The sequence below is a fragment of the Talpa europaea genome (genome assembly GCF_964194135.1).
Source record: "Talpa europaea genome assembly, chromosome: 4".
Taxonomy (NCBI): domain Eukaryota; kingdom Metazoa; phylum Chordata; class Mammalia; order Eulipotyphla; family Talpidae; genus Talpa; species Talpa europaea.
The window spans coordinates 132,330,608-132,347,900 of NC_140070.1; the positions used below are offsets into that span (position 1 = coordinate 132,330,608).

The 17,293-nt window shown below is 31.5% G+C and overlaps 1 protein-coding gene across 4 annotated transcripts in view; it reads left to right on the forward strand.

Annotated features, from left to right (window-relative positions):
* Positions 1-17,293, forward strand: part of NCAM2 (neural cell adhesion molecule 2) — a gene marked incomplete at both ends in the record, with an annotated part of 418,249 nt that overhangs the window by 297,755 nt on the left and 103,201 nt on the right. For all 4 annotated transcript variants that reach the window (XM_084232218.1, XM_084232219.1, XM_084232221.1 and 1 more), the window contains one exon: positions 1,321-1,466. In XM_084232218.1, the coding sequence (XP_084088344.1) occupies positions 1,321-1,466 (146 nt within the window). The remainder of the gene's footprint in view (positions 1-1,320; positions 1,467-17,293) is intronic.

Below are 17,293 nucleotides of genomic sequence, written 5' to 3' on the forward strand. Positions count from 1 at the left end.
CTGTAAAGATTTAATTGGTATTTCTTTATGGGTGTATATGTGGAATGTTAGTATTCTCTTTATTTTTTTTAAGATTTTGTTTATTTATTTATTTATTTTTTGCATAAGAGAACTGAAGTGTAGGCCAAAGGTACAGGGTGGTGAGAGGATTCACCAAAGATAGTGGGGAGCATAAAAGGCAGAAATATTGAAATACATTGCTAAGGGGAGCAGCAGGTGAGACAGGAGAGTTCTGTTGTGCCATGTGGGTCAGTTCCCTGGCCAGGGATTGAACTCAGGTGGTAGCAGTGGGTCTTCTTGGTGGTAGCGCTGAGACTTACTTACCAGGGAGGCCCCTGTGAGTATTCTCTTTAAAATGGGTAGTAGTGAAACTTAAATGTACGGTAATATTTTAGCATGTTTTTTTCCAGTTTTATAAGCTTAACTCTCAAAGTTCTTTCACATAAAAGAGGCAGTAAAGGAAAAATGGAGAATGCTGAGTAGGAAGGAACAGGGGTTGTGGTTGGCAGAGGCAGTGTAACAATTTAGAACAAAAGATGAATGGTAGCACAAATGTGGACTGGCTCTCTAACAGTGGTCACTGTTGTAGATTATTTGAACCAGAATTTTTTTTTATGAAACATTTTTTTATGGTGGTAAGACAGTTGAGAATCAGCTGTGCTAAAATATATTAAAATAAAATATAAAATTGGAACATTAAGATGTTGTACGAAGAATGTGATACTGATAAATCAGGCAGTGTTGAGTAAAAAGTGTAGCATGTTAGCTAACATGATATTGAAAACTTACACAGAAAAACAACATATAAACATCTCCCCATCTTTATATAAAAATCTTCAGTGATGAGAATAATACACATAAATAGCTTATATGTTTATGTATATATTTTTACACTTTATATATTATAAATAATGTACATAATAAATACCACATATTCAGGATACATTTATTATTTTCCCTCTTTGGTGAAATATGTTTTTTTTCCTTTTTATTCATTCATTAATTATATTTTCCTTACATAATTGTAGTTGCCATAGTTGTCCCACCACCATGAAATATGTTTTTAAATTTGACAAGGTAATAACATAAGTACACACCCCCCCACATGATGTTAGAAAAGGAAATTTAAATTTTTTTTGATTTTAAAGAAGAAAAAATAATAAAGTAGTTTTTAAATGAGCAAAGTTTTGGAAAAATTATAGTTTGTATTTTGGGTTTTAATCCCATCCTGTACTAATGGACTTAAATAGCCATACTAAATTTTTAAGTCTGAATTGTCATATTTTCCTGCAGATTGAGTAATGTATATATTCTTTACAGTACAGCCTCACATAATACAACTTAAAAATGAGACTACATATGAGAATGGTCAAGTCACACTCATATGTGAAGCAGAAGGGGAGCCTATTCCAAAAATCACTTGGAAAAAAGCAGTGGATGGCATCTCTTTTTCTGAAGGCGTTAAGGTAACAAATCAATGTATAATGGTTTCCAAAACCATTGTCATTTCTGTGCTTTACACGTTTTTAAATCTTACTCTGGAGTACAAGTTAATTTGTAGTCAGACAAAAAATAAATTCAGAGAAGAAAAAAGTCAAAGTAATATTTAAAGATGTTTTTTCACTAAACCACAAAGTTTTATGTTATTGGTATTCTCCTTTGCTTACATGGACTTTTGGTGTATGTTTAAGCTAAAAGATAGTGTGATTTCTCTTCCCTCCACACAGTACTGTGAAATGAAAATAGGAAAAGTTTGAATTGTTTTTGTACAATAGAAAGTCAGGTTTTGCTTTCATCTAATAAAGAAAAATGCATTTAAACACAGACAATACAGCATAGGGGCAGTTGTTAACTTTTTCTAGAATGCATTCAAGTTTCTTAGAAATAAATTATTATGTATTTTGCTAGACTTTATGGAATTTCATTTTTTAACAATGTTTTGCAACACCATTTAAATAGTTTATACATAGAAGCAACCTCAATTTACATGTAATTTCTCTTTTTTAAATGGTTTCTGATGCTGATAATTGTTCCTTACTTTTTGGATAATACTGAAATTTTGAACTATGCATGCTCATGTAACATAAAACATTCATTGAATAATATTATATCCTTTAGAAACAACAATAAAATTATGGTGCTTAAAAGTAGAAGTTCTATTCTATTCATGAACTAACCTCATGACTATTTCATCTATAATCTAATTTGAAATATCTTATATATGTTTACAATTATGCATTATATATAAGAAAAGTAATGTATCTACTTTATTGAGAAATATTTTCCTGGGGGTGAATAAATTGGGTACAAGGGGACAATTATATATTGAAAAACAGAATTGGACTTTCAGTGATGAACTTAATGTTGTATATACACATGGTGATTTTAATCATGCATATACACATGATTAAAATATACATAGTATAATGCAATGTTACATGAATAAAAAAGAAAAAATGAAGTATTTTCAATGTTCATTGTTATTTCAGGGTTATTTGTTCTTTTTATTAAAAAAATTACAGTTTTCATTCACTTTTAATTATCCATTTATTGACAATTTCTAAATAATTAATTTTTGTTATTTAGTTGAGTTTTGTTTGTTTTTCCATTAAATATTGATTTAATAGTGTTATCCAAAAATTTATTAATCTGACAACTTAATTTTAACACATTGTATTAGAATCATCTTAAGATGCATTCGTGATGATTAGAAAAATCTAAACTTATTTAATAAACGCTATATACTAAATTATAAGAACGTGTAAATGTGTATAATAAAATTTCAGACAGAATTAGAGTTATTTCTGTGGAAAGTAAGGCAGCCATGAATCAAAAGCCATACTGTACTTTGCAATTTACATTCTAAGCAGTCTATTTTACATAAAAAGCTTTATTCTAAATATAAACTAGTGCTTCATTCAAAGGGTTTGTCCCAGAAGTATATGTTTGAGATGTTTTGACGTAGTCCCTGGCATTAACTTTTGAGCCAAAATATCTTCAGATCATCTTGTTACTTGTTTTAATCAATCTTAGGCAGTGATGAATGTAGAAGTGATGCAGAGTGTCACAGAGGTCAAAGTTTATTACAAATTCTGTCACTTTGGGTGTATCATTTATCAGGTTATGTCTCATGTCTGACTTCAGATTCTGTCTAAATCAGGTTAATAAGAAGACCTACTTGCAAAAAATTTCTAATCATGATGAAATAAGGGTACCCATGACAATATCCCCTACACAGATCAAACACTTCAAGTATTGTTGTCTCTAGTCTTAAAGGTATCCAGCCTCTTAAATATTTTTAAACTATTTAATATTATTATTTTAATTGAGGTAACATCAGCATTGTATATGTTTATGAAAGCAGCTTCACATCCCCAGTAATGTGTGGGAACATACCATGCCCATCACTCAAGTTTCAATAACTCGCCACTAACATCCAATCAGCCCAATTACATTTTCCTCCAACCTCTCCTCTGCTAACCATTTTGTTGTCAGAGTCTAAGGGTTGTTTTAATTTGTTTGATCATTTATTTTGTTTTTGACTTTCTACATGAGTTGAAATCATCCAGTCTTTTAAATGTGATATAAATGAGAAAATGATTGTGTTAACACCATGTCAAAAAAAGAACCAGATAAAAATCTGTATGCAGGTGATCAGATGTATTCTATGAATACCTTCCACATGAACAATAAATGTTTTTGTAACTGTTACAGATTATGCTCTCTTAACATACCAATTATGGAAGTTTATTATTAAATAATTTCTAGCAATATTATCCAGTGGATGAGATAGGAACTTGTTTTACTGCTTTAAATCAAGATTTTGAAACAATATAATCACATTCCTCTTGGAAGTTTACAATGTGAGGAATCTGCACTGGATGCATCTTGTTCTATGGTTAGTGTCACTCTCTGCAGGAATTGCAGGGCTCTGAATTCTTATTCTGGAGGAGGATTAATTCTTAGTTTCTCTTAAATGACAAAGGCTAGTATTCCTTCCTGCAAGCTAAAAAATCAAGACCAGCAATACCAGATTTGTTTTTTCATCATCACTTTATGCTTCTTTCTATCCCAGGTTTATCTTTTCCAACACTTTGCTCTCTAGGAAATAAGACTTTTTCCCTCTTTATGTGGACAATTTGATACCTCCTGAATATATAGCAGTACATTTTGATATAAAATAAGCTTCTACACTCTTAGAAATACCTAAATAGTTCATTATGATAGGAAGGAAAAGAATGTGCCACTGCAAAGAATTGTTGTTTAAAATGCCTTGCTTCTGTCATAAATCTCTCAAAGTCAGATTTCTTATTCATATTGTAAAACTAGTTTATTTTAAATATTTCAATGAAGTGTGATTACTTGTCATTTTAGCATTGCCAGGGGAAAAAAAAAAAAGGATCCCTTACGGGGATGATTTTTACTTCGACAGTTCTTAGATAAACATAACCATAAGCAATTTCATCTCATGAATTGAATGTTTTATATAATAATTATAAAGTGCTTCTAATATTTGTCTGCTGGATGACATCTCATATGTGTGATCTACTCTTAAGATACAGCAACTATAATTATTTTTTCCTCTTATACTTATCCTACATAGTAAATTATAGTCCTACTCCACTAAAAATTAATCCCACCCTATATTGAAGAAGTATTTGAAATGCATAGCAATAAGTTATAACTGCCTTAAAATAGAATTTCTCAAACTACAGTCATTTGACAAACAGCTTTTTCTTTTCTATATTTATGCGCTGCCTGGACTTTTACACATGTAATTTTTTTCTTCAAATTGAATTCTGTTTTCATTTATTCTAATTCTAAATAAAAATATTAGTAAAATAAAAAGGTATGATTGGTTGGGGATTGAACTCGTGCTGCAATGGCTGCCAGTAGCTTCACAGTGTTGACACTTAACCTCTTGGGCCCATATATCAGATATTAAAACTCTGTTTTTGTGGAAAAAAATACTTCGAAATAATGTGGAAAAGCTTAACTGTAAAATGCTGAGGAATGGAACACATTTAAAAATATTTCAATTAGGATGGAATCAATTGACCATCCTCTTCTTTATGGGTTAGCATGTCCCTCCAGTAAGCAAATATTCTACATTATTTATTAATTAAAGGGTTCACAAATCATAGTAAAAGACACTCATTTAATTTCAGTCCTTAACACCAAATGATCCTTTTAAAATGATGCCAATAAACTCAATAAATAGTGTTCAGCATCAATAAAATCCTTTTCTTCTGAACTAAATAGGAAATTCTTATGCTGAGCTTTTTTTTTTTTTTTTTTTAGTATTTATTTATACAAGAGCTGAGGTACAAGCCAAAGGTGCAGGAGGGTGAGAGAATTCACCAGAGACAGAGTGGGGAGCAGAACAGGTAGACGACCAAAATACACTGCTGAGGGGAGCAGTGGGTAAGACAGGAGAGGCCTACTGCGCCATGTGGGTAACTCCCTGGTGGGCCAAAAATCGAACCTGCACTGCAAAGGCTGTGGACAGCTTCATAGCACTGTGCTCAACCCGCTGTGCCACTGGGGAGGCTGAGTTTTGATCAACTCAAAACTTTGTGGTTGTAATAATAATGCTTGCTGTTCCTTCACATCCATTTGAAATGAATTATTTTTCTGTGTCAAAAAAGAAAGAAAAGAAGCTTACTAAGTCAACATTAATTTTAGTACTTTAAATCCATTTGCTTTCAGTTCCTTCAAATAAATAGAGCTATTCAAGCAGAAATTTAAGTTGTAAAAAATAAAACAAAGTAGGAAGAGTCCACTTTAATATTTAGTTTTGCATTTACATAAAAAAGACATAGATGTAGCAAAGTATTGCTTGTCCATCTCTATTGCGGTATAATTGACATAGCATTATACTAGTTTCAAGTGTGCAAAACAATGATTTGATATTTCTATACATTGCAATATGATTTCAATACAGTCTCATTAAAATCCATCCCATACATAATTATAATATTTTTATATATATAATATTTTTATGTATATAATATTTTCCTTTGAGGACTTTCAAAAATGCTTAGCAACATATATACACACACACATATTGTAATAATACAATATTATTAACTACAGTCACTATATTGCATGTTATATACCTGTAACTTAATTACTTGATTACTTGATAGTTGGATATTTTTGCCTTTTGACCCCTTTAACCTGTTTTGCTTCCTCATGCCTCCTCTAGCAACAGTGAATCTGTTCTCTCTGTGTCTTTGAGTTTGGTTTATTTATTTTTCTTAGATACTACACATAAGTGAATGCAGATGGTATTTGTCTTTCTCTGTTTCGTTGTTTGATTTCTGGCCCTCAAGAAGGGTCATCCATGTTGTTGCTAATGGCAGAATTTTATTCATTTCCATGGCTGAGTAATATTCTTCTCTGTGTGTGTGTGAGAACTGAAAAAATATTTTACTTAAAGATACCTCACCTGCAAGACATTTTAGAAAGCAAAAATACAGTTTGAGGAAAAACAAACTAGACTGGGAATATTCTTTCTGTGCTGTCTTTGGCTAACATTTATTCAGTGCGTGAAAAAAACACAGAACTGCTGCAAGCATGCATTAATCGCTTTCCTGTCTGCTTTTCATTTAAATAGGTTATATTCTCACTTTGATTTCATAATCTTTTCTTTTGAGTATGTAATCTGCTGTTACTCCATCCAATGTCCTTTTTACTTGACTTTTTAAAAATCTGTACAATATTGACATTACTATGGTCATTATTATATTAGTGTTTTGTGCTCTAGGCTGCTGTTCTTTATTGTATATGTACAGCTCTATACTAAGGAAACTACATATTCTAAAAATGACTCACTAAACCACTTTTTATGAAAAATGATAATAATGTGAGTTTTTCACATTTGATATGAATTATATATACATACTGAAGATATTAGTTTTTTTGTAAATACATTTCTTTTGAAAACAAATATACATTTTTTAGGGTAAATTTCATTAAATGAAAATAATAATAAATCACTTTAAAATAATATTTTAAAATGATAAGAATTTTTGTGACTAATGTTTTATATGTCATTTGCTAAAATTAATTCACTAACTTTTAACAAATAATATTAAGGTTCTTATATTTATAAAATATTATTCTAGGTTTGAAAAGTGCAGCATTAAAAAGTATTTACAATTCAGAACATTAAATAGAAATAATGCATATTTAAAATCATCAATATTTTCATGAATAGAAACTTTTGATTATGCAATTTTATATTCAAAGTATCTACTTTAATTTGTAATTGGACTTTTACAAGGTACCAAACACAGCTTGGTCATATTTTTCTACGCTATAACCACATTCAGGCCAACGTGTTCTTTTGACAGACCTCTATATTAATTCATGTTGGAAAGTATTCCTATTTTAATCAAAGGATCTATAAATTTATTCTAGACTTACAAAGTTACTTACCTACTTACTAGAACAAAAACTTTAAAAAATCTATAATGGACACACTCACAACATTGCACAGACACTAGATTGAAACACAACCCAATTTTTCTGTTAAAATATATCTGGGTGTTCCAGCCTGAGGGGTAGGATTCAGATCTAGCCTACATCTAGGTGTTTATACAGGTACTCTCAGGAAACAGAGGCCATAGACATCATCTTCGCACTCTCCCTTTCTTTTAGTTCCAGCTTGCTAGTGTCTCCTATAAAGTAGCTTAGAGCTTTGTCTACCAGCCTGATTTTAGCAGCTGCCACAAATACACATCTCTAGATGAAGTAGCTTTGGTGGCCAGCATGATTTATGTTTGAGTATCCCACAGACTAACAAATGGAGAAAGAATTCTTAAATGTCTACTACCTTCAGACCACAGCAAGAGACATTAGACATACAGAGTCAGCTGTATGTTAAAGAGGTCTTTTAGCTTTTATCGTAGCCTGAGGAGCAGGCTGTGATTATCATACTTAAATATGCATGAAAAAAGTGTCTATAAACCTTTCCAGAAACCTCAAAAGGCAGGTGATACTTTCACACTTGCCCTCTCCCATGTTCCAGAGCTTAAATATCTCCCACAGAGAGCTTTCATGTTTTCTGGGTCTGGATAGATTACAATATGCTACTTTAGAATCTAGCTTCCAATCAGCCTGGATCTAGGTGCTAAACGTGAGTTCTCCCTAATGGTACAATGAAAAATCTAAATATATCCTCACCTACTGGAGACCACTGAAAATCAAATGGGTTTTATAAGGTAATTATGAAAGTTTGAGAGATAATCAAGATACTGAGACAAGTTTGAATGATAAGGTTTGTCTTCTACATTTTGACACTACTTTAAAACAGGGAAAGGTGGCACTCTTTTCTCTTTTATAGAAACAAATACAGAGAAAGAAAAAAACAAAAATCAGGAGACTAAGGAATATGTTCCCAATGAAAGAACGAGATGCGACCTTGGAAGAAACTTTAATGAAATGAGATGAATTGCCTGATAAAAGTTTAGAAAATGGTCATAGAGATCTCACCAACATAAGAGAAGAATGGATGAACGTAGTAGTAACTTCAACAAAAAGATAGAAAATAGAAGAAAGTACCAAATGCAATCATACACCTGAAGAATACAAATGCTGAACTGAAAATGCTATAGAGGGATTCAACAGCAGTCTACATGAAGCAGGATTAGTGAGCTCAAAGACAGGACAGTGCAACTCACATAATTGAAGAAGCGAAAATTAAACAAAATGAAGACAGGATAAGGGAATCATGAGATCACAGCAAGAAGACCAATATTCACATTATTAGGGCCCCAGGAGAAGAGAAAGAGAAAGGAGCAGAACACTTATTTGAAGAAATAATGGTTAAAATAGTCACTATCCTGGGAGAAGAAACAGATATACAGATCCAAAAACCCATAGAGTCAAAAAAGAGATGGGCCCAAAGAATCCCTAACCATGACACATTATAATTAAAGTGTTAAAAGTTATGGACGAGGAGAGAATCTTAAAAGTAGCAAGGGAAAGCAAATCGTTGTGTTCAAACTATCAGCAAACTTTTCGACAGAAGTGTTCAGGCTGAAAGGATGTAGAATGTTATTTTCTAAGCGCTGAAAGAAAAAAATCTCCCAACAGAATTAGCACCTGGAAAAGCTGTCATTCAGATTTAAAGGAGAGATAAAGAGATTTCCAAACAAATACAAACTAAAAGAGTTCATCATAACTAATCTGGATTACAAGAAATATTAAAGGAATCTCTTTGAACTGAAAAGAGGCTTGTTAGTAACAGAAAAACAAAAGAAAGTGTAAGTCTCACTGTTAAATGCAATAAATGTGGGAATTCATTGCTTATAAAGTTAGCATGAAGGTTAAGACAAAAGTAATAACATTAACTGTAAGTACAATAATTATTGAAGAGATCCAAAGGTATAAAGATGTCAGATGTGACATCAAAAACATTACACATTGGGGGACAGTGTAAAAAATATTATGCTTTAGAATGTACAAACTTTGGTTGTTACCAACTTAAAGTTCATTGTTCTAGACATAGTATTTTGTTTAGCTTCATGGTATACACAAAACAAAAACCTGTAGTAGATACTTAAAGATAATGAGAAAGCAACTGAAGCATAACACTACAGAAAGTCATCAAATCATAAAGAAAGAGAGCAAGAAAGGAAGAATGAACAAAATGGGATAAAAACATTCAGAGTAATAATTATTCTACCTTAATTTGAAATTCAGTCTTTGCGGTAAGATTCAGACACGTTGTAAATAACCAAGTTTATACTTGTCAGAATCACACGAGATGTGTATGAACCTACACTTGACTAAGCATCACTCCCTGGGGAGGTGACTGTGCCCCAGAGGCCTGACTGAGACTCTCTCCTACATACTCTGATACAGTAAATCTTTGATAGGGATTACTTACATTTTGTTCTTTTGTGATTGCCCTGTAGATATACTCTGTTTTGAAATTACTGTATTTCTTCTGTCACAAACCCACCTACATATAGACACAAACACATACCACATACATAGCATTCACAAAACATTTATCTAGAGAACTTAACAGGGTCTTGATATTCAGTGCAACTATACATGGAACAAGATACACAAAAGGAACCCGTTTGTCTACAGGGTCAATTCGTAATCATTTTAGCTCTTATCATTGCCATTCATGTAAAATGGAGCTTAATCAATTAGTATTGTCAGTAGTAGTAACACTGATTCTTTGTTTCAGTTCCTAGATTTGCCATTTACCTGCCCATTGTTACTAGGTAAATTGCCATATTATTCAGAGGTATAGTTCCATTGTTTATAATAATTACCCCTCAAACTCTTAAATTTCCTCATTCTATCAATTTTTCTATTGACTCAGTAGATAATCATACTTTTTGAAAACCTGCTTTCATTCTGATACTAAACCCTTTTTAAATTCAGATATTTGGTAATTTTTCACATCATGATTTTCTGATAACTTAGTGTTGTAAGACAGTGTGATTCTAATTTCCGTCTTCTATATAGCTTTTCCATATACCTCAATTATAAGAAAAGCTAACATTACTTTGGTAATATGCCTACTTTGGGAAAGAAAGTCAATTTCTGATTGTAAAGAAAAATGTTAAAGAGCATACTCCTGGTACCTGTAGATTTTAATGCCTATATATATATATATATTTCTTTCCAGAGATAATGGGCTTTTCTGAAGGATTTTATATTTGAATGACATTTTTAAGGTGTGCCTAATGCATTTTTTTCATACTAGTGCTCTGAGAGCAATATTATAGGTCCCTGCTGGGCAGTAGGCAGAATGGATACTTCTATTCCCCATCTAATGTAGGTGGTAGAATATAATTAGGCATGTTGGAAATCTTCCTTGATGCTTCTGAGCTTGCTGAGAGGTGGGTTTTCAATCATTTACAACTTTCAGAAATTTCTTTTCCAGCCCACAGCTTGAATAACAATTATCAAAGGATTCTCATCATAAGTTTAACAGGTTCCTTCAACAAATGATTTTTGAGAAAGTTCTGAAAATATTTTTAAAATGTCATTGTTCTTTATTAAAAACATCATTTATTAATGAGCCATTACTTTTTAGATATTAAGGAATTTCAATTTGAAAGAAAAGGTCATCAGATTTGTGAGATGATAGTGGTTTAGAATTTCACAGTAATTTTTTGGGGGGAAATGTCATTTACATACTGAAAAATATTTAACAAGGACTTTGTAACAGAAAATATATTATTTTTTTCCTTGTAAATGCCATACTATAAGTACATATTTTAGTTGGTATTTATTTCTTCTTATGAAGACTCTGATCTATCTCTAGAGAAAATATAAAATCATATAGTGATAAAGAAATATGCAGTGATTAGTGAATTACAGACTTAACAAAATAACAAATTTTCTGGTAGATGTAACTGAATTATTTATGTGATACTTCAGTGAATAATATTAACTAGATTTAAGAAATGAGATGAAATAAATTTGAATGAATGCATATTCAGTGGTGCAGATACTTGGTACAGTTTTAAATATATATGTGAAATATATATAATTTTAAATATTTGAAAGATAATTAGAATATTGTGTTTATACAAGTACACACTTATTTCTATGATAATAGTTCAGCAAAAGTTCTAATAAAACTCTTACAGGAAAAAACATATTTTAAGAATTCCATTGTCAAGCCAAAGTATGCAAAAAAATGTGCATTAAAGACTTAGTTACACAATAATCAATGAAGAAAAATGAATAATTTTAACAAAAGTTACTTTAGTATAGTTTTGCAATGTTTTTATTTCTTCTGACTTGTGATTCCAGATAATATATTATTTAAATAAAATGTTATTGAAAGAACTTCAGTAATAACCATTTAGTTATATATTGAGTTGTGAGTTTTGAAGGAGAAATACATCTTAGATGAGACTATTCTTTTACTATGATTTTTATTGTTATGATATATCGATTAAAATAGTTTCATTGCTGGGTATTTAATCATCACCAAAGTTCATATGTGGCACAACTTTAATTAATGTCTAGATTCTGTGAACTTTTAAATTTCAACTATGACCATTTTTACCAAAATTGTCTTCTCTATCAAATAGTGTACCAGACAGCTCCATTTGGATATTGAATTAATATATCAAGGTTAAAATATCCATCCCAACTCTATATGGTATTCCCAAGTTTGCTTCTCCATCAATCATCCCAAACTCATTAGATGGGGACTCCTTCCTTCCAACTTTATAGACTAAATTCTTGTAGCCATCTTTGACTATTTTCTATCATTATAACCACATTCAAATTTTTAGCAAATTCTATTAACCCTATTATAAATATATTAAAAAATTTGGTCAATTTTTTTAACACCCTACTGTTACTGTTCCAGTCCAAGGCAACTTACCTAGGTTACTGCAGTAACATTTTTTTAGAGGTTTCAGAATTGGTCCATTTCAAATAAGCAAAGTAATACCACTGTTTTATTCAGAAACTCCAATAGCTTCTTATATTATTTGTAAATCTCTACACAACTGTTATCTGTTTAGTAATACTGACATGGCAGACCACTCTTCAAACCTTTATTATCTCCTCTTTTTCCTCATACCCTACTATTAAGATCAATTAATTTCAGACAAAAAAGATTACACATTTATTTTATCAATCCATGGGCATTGCAAGCTTTTCAATGGTGTGTGTTTTCTCTCCATCTAGAACAATGATTGCACTTTGCCAATTATTTGTGTAGCAAAAACTATCACAGATACTTGATGTACTAGTGTTCCCAAATACTTTTGAGTTTGCTGAGAGAGTCCTTAATTGCTAAACAAATCTATGTGATAAATGATTTTTTAGTGGTATTGACAATACTTATGTTAAGGTTAGTTGCTGATTTCCTTAAGTAAATGAAGAATAAATTGTAGAACAGTCTTTCACTTAAAAAATCTGAAGCCAGTTAAGAGCTTAACCTATGTACAAATCACTAGAGTTGTTTTACTGTATGGGTATTTGCATTCTGTTCTGAGGTTCACTATATCCAGCAGACTCATAGGAGTTGTGATGATACACACAACGAAATGAAAAGAAATAATGCCAAAGGCATAGTAGCATATCTATCCATAAACAATTTTAATTAATTGATATTCTCCTCTGATTGCTTAGTGAGTTAATAAGTTCTTTATTCATAAATTAAAATATCCTGTGGGATCAAATGGCAGATGAGATAATAGTTTAAGGACCCTATACAGAGGATATATAGAAGCAGGGGGTTAGCAAGCATTGTAACTGCACACTTTTGCTATGTATAACAGAGAAGATGGTGGAAGCTTATTGTGGCTTTCAACACTTTTTCCTGTGTTACAGGGAACATGCCTGACTGGCTGTTTTGAGCAGTACCTTGAGATAACTTTTTACCTGTACACACTAAGTAGTATAGTATTATAACATGATCTCATAAAATTTGCAACAATCTTCTGTGTATTGTAATTATTTGATCATTTCTCAAACTGCGTATTTCAGCACAGAATTAGCAATCTGATAAAGGCTGTTTCTTGTCATTTTTATGTCTTGAAGCAAAGGTAATGTAATTCCTCAGACCATCACTAGCTCCAGCAGACTCCCTTTCATGATGTATGTTCATTATTTTTCATCATCTAATGATTGATGTACATCACTGTAAAGATTCATCAGACTTGTCTGATCCATAATTTTCTATGATCTTATCAGAAAAAGGAATAGAATATAGAAATACAGGATAGTTTATCTTCTCTTATTTTTGATAAAATCCATATAACATCTGCTCCCTTCTGTGGTTTAGTACTGTAGCATTGATTAATTTACTAAATACATTACCAAGGCTTATTAAGCTAGTTTTTGTAACAAAAAATAATTTCTTATTGTATAGATATTTAAATGTATTTTTGGCATTATGTGTTTTTTTAAAGATTTATTTATTTATGCATACAAGAACCAGGGTACAAGCCAGAGGTGTGAGGGATGAAAGGATTCACCAGAGACAGAGTGGGGAGCAGAACAGGCAGATCTACTGAAATATCCTGCTGAGGGAAGCAGTGGGCGAGTAAGGGAGATCTGCTGCACCATTTGGGTAGCTCCCTGGCTAGGAATCGAACTTGTGCTGCAGTGGCTGTGGATAGCTTCATTGTGCTGTCTTAACCCCTTGCACCACCAGGGAGGCCCCTAGCTGATTTTTTTTTAATGAAGAAAAACCAAATACATATGTTGCCAGGTAGTTTTCTACTTTGTGATATCAGTCTAGGAATCATATACAATGTTATAAACCAATGTTAACTTAACAAAAAGATAAATAAAAATAAAGTAAAACTATTAATATTGATATATACTATATGAATTTTCATATCAGTAACAAAATGTTATCAGAATATGCTAAATACTTTGCATTTTTGAATTTTAACTGTGAAACTAGTGACAATTGTAGAATACTTTTTAGAACTACTCTTTCCATACTTAATGGATAAAGAGGGCCTTGGTTTATATCCTGACATTAAATAATGACAACAATGCCAATAACACAGAAAGTGTGTCAGGATGGAAAACATTAAGAAGAGAAAGAAAATGTGATTCCTATGATTTCTCAAACCTAATGTCTGGAGTTTTAAGACCGTCTTAGTTGAGGAGACAGTTTTCTGAATTCGAGCGACCCAAGGAGTGATGTATGAGGGAGGAGACAGTTATGTGGGGAAGAGAAAAGGTCAGCAAATACAGACCTCCAGAGATCCTCAGCATTTTCCCTATGAAGTAGTCTTCAGCTGGGTATTGGTAAGTGTATATATATGAGGAAAATATTGAAGGCCATGGAGAAATCACTGTAATTCTGAGGTATATTAATTTACTAGGGTGAGCAAATCAGTCCTAAATTAGAGATTGCTCCCACCTCCTCCCAGAGGAGAAGGAACTGCCACATCTTCTAACAAAAAGTCTCAGGGGAATAACATTGTTTGTAAGTAATTTAACAGTGTCTCAGAGAAAAGAACGGACACATTTAAAGGAGTAAAAGAAATATAGCACTAAAATGTATGAGTCACAAAATCTGACATCCAATAAAATATTGCAAGCTATGCAATGTACATGAAAATATAACTTAAAATCAGGGAAAGAAAATTAGACACTAGAAAAAGATCTATTCATAACATACATAGTAGTATTAGCAAAAAGGCATATTTACATATATGTTTTTTTTTTCCCCCGTATAAACTGCATGGGCACCTCAAGATGGAAGAAAGAGTAAAAATAATGAGACAAGGAAGCTATAAAACAGACCAAGTCAATATTGTACAGATTTTTAAAAAGACAAGTCAAGGGGACATTGGATGGAGTAACAACAGATTACATACTCAAAGAAAAGATTACAAAATCAAAGTGAGAACAATATAACCTATTTAAATGGAAAACAGACAGGAAGGAGATTCATGCATGCTTGCAGCAGTTCTGTTTTTTTCATGCACTGAATAAATGTTAGCCAAAGACAGCACAGAAACAATATTCCCAATCTAGTATTTTTCCTTTCTAAAATGTCTTGCAGAAATCTTTAAGAAGATGCATTAAAGGAAAAGGATACTGACTCATTAATATTGATTAAATCTATTTAAGCTTTTGGTATAGCATTGTAATACTTCCTTTTGGGTATTGTGCTTCTTGCTTTAAAAAATCATTAATTGTCTATAATTTGAAGTAGATTACCATACTGTTTAGATACTGGCTACTAACTACAACTCTGATGATATTTATCATGCACCTATCACTGAACCAGCATCATCTTACATAGTTCTAACCAGATGTGAGGAAACCACATGCACTGTGTATTAGTCAACTTATGCTGTCATAATTCAGCAAAATAAATAACTTGAAAATCTCAGTGGTTGCAGCACCAAAATTTATGTTTGTAAGTAGGCTGAAGCAGCTTGCTCTGGACTTAAATTTGATTTCTGATCTGTTCTGTATATTCTTATAAGTCAGGAAATGAGATAAAGGAACACATCCCATATTGGATATGCTGTTTTAAAAATTCCATTATACAGTGTAAGATATAATTTTAAAATAAAGATGAGGACTAGAATAGTACAATGAAACCCCACATCTATCCCTCAACTCAATAGTTGTAAATATGCCATCCCAAATCTAATACTTTCAACAATGTACTTCCTCTATTTTCCAATAGGTTATTGTTATGTTAGCTAACAAAGCATTTTACATTTTTTATTAAAAAAACTGAGCCAGACCTATGAATTATCTAAAGTCTTAAAACAATGAAATCAATAGTGATTAGAGCAGTTTAATTTAATAATGTGATACCAATGCTTACAAAATAAGTTCACTTATGTGACATACATCATCATAATTCATCTGACCATCGTACAATAAATATTAAAAAGCAAGAATTTCAGAATATAAAATTCTTAATTCTTTCAGACTTTTTTTTTTTTGTGGCCTTACTCTTGTGTGACATGAAACTAAACTTTACCTCAAGAAAGGATGTAAATTTTATATCTTGGTATCTTCTTGACTTAACCCTTTATGATTTTTAAGTAGCTGTTTTTTTTTTTTATTCTTTTCCATCACAAAGGATATATAGGATAACTTGGAATCCAAAAATAATAGTGATAACCCTATTCCCCCTAATTTCTTAACTTTGGAGAAAGTTACAGAATTTTACAAGGCTTGAATCAGTGGTATTTTCCAAATTGGGAGTTTCTATCCTAGCCTCCTATTTATGGCTTGAATTTACAATATTCTGAATAACACTGATATCAAATATGCCACTGCATTACCTTCAGTTTTCATTAAATTTGTACACACATTCACATAAGAAAAAATAAATAACTTGTGAATCAGAGCAGGCAGCAGCTATGTCAAAATTATGGCCACCCTTGTTAAAACATATTTCCATTGTTCTAATTTACTTTCTTGGTGCTCCAATCATAATGAATGACCATATAACTGACTGATCTTTGACATTAAAGTCATGGCATTTGAGTAGGGAATGTCATCCTGATGTAAATCTGGGTCAAGAACATATACCAAAGCCATTCACAATGTCGAATTTAATATTTAACATTTTATTAGTAGTATTATGGATGAAATAAAATATAGATCACTTACTTTGTAACAATCATTTATGTGAAATGTTTTATCATTCATCATAGTAATTTTGCTCTCCTAGGATAGTTCTTGTTCTAATTTTAATTCTATCATTTATGTATATGTTACATTTTTTATTGACATATTGGTTTAAATAATGGACATAGAGTTGATAGGATCATGAGAACAATCTAGCATCAGTATGCAC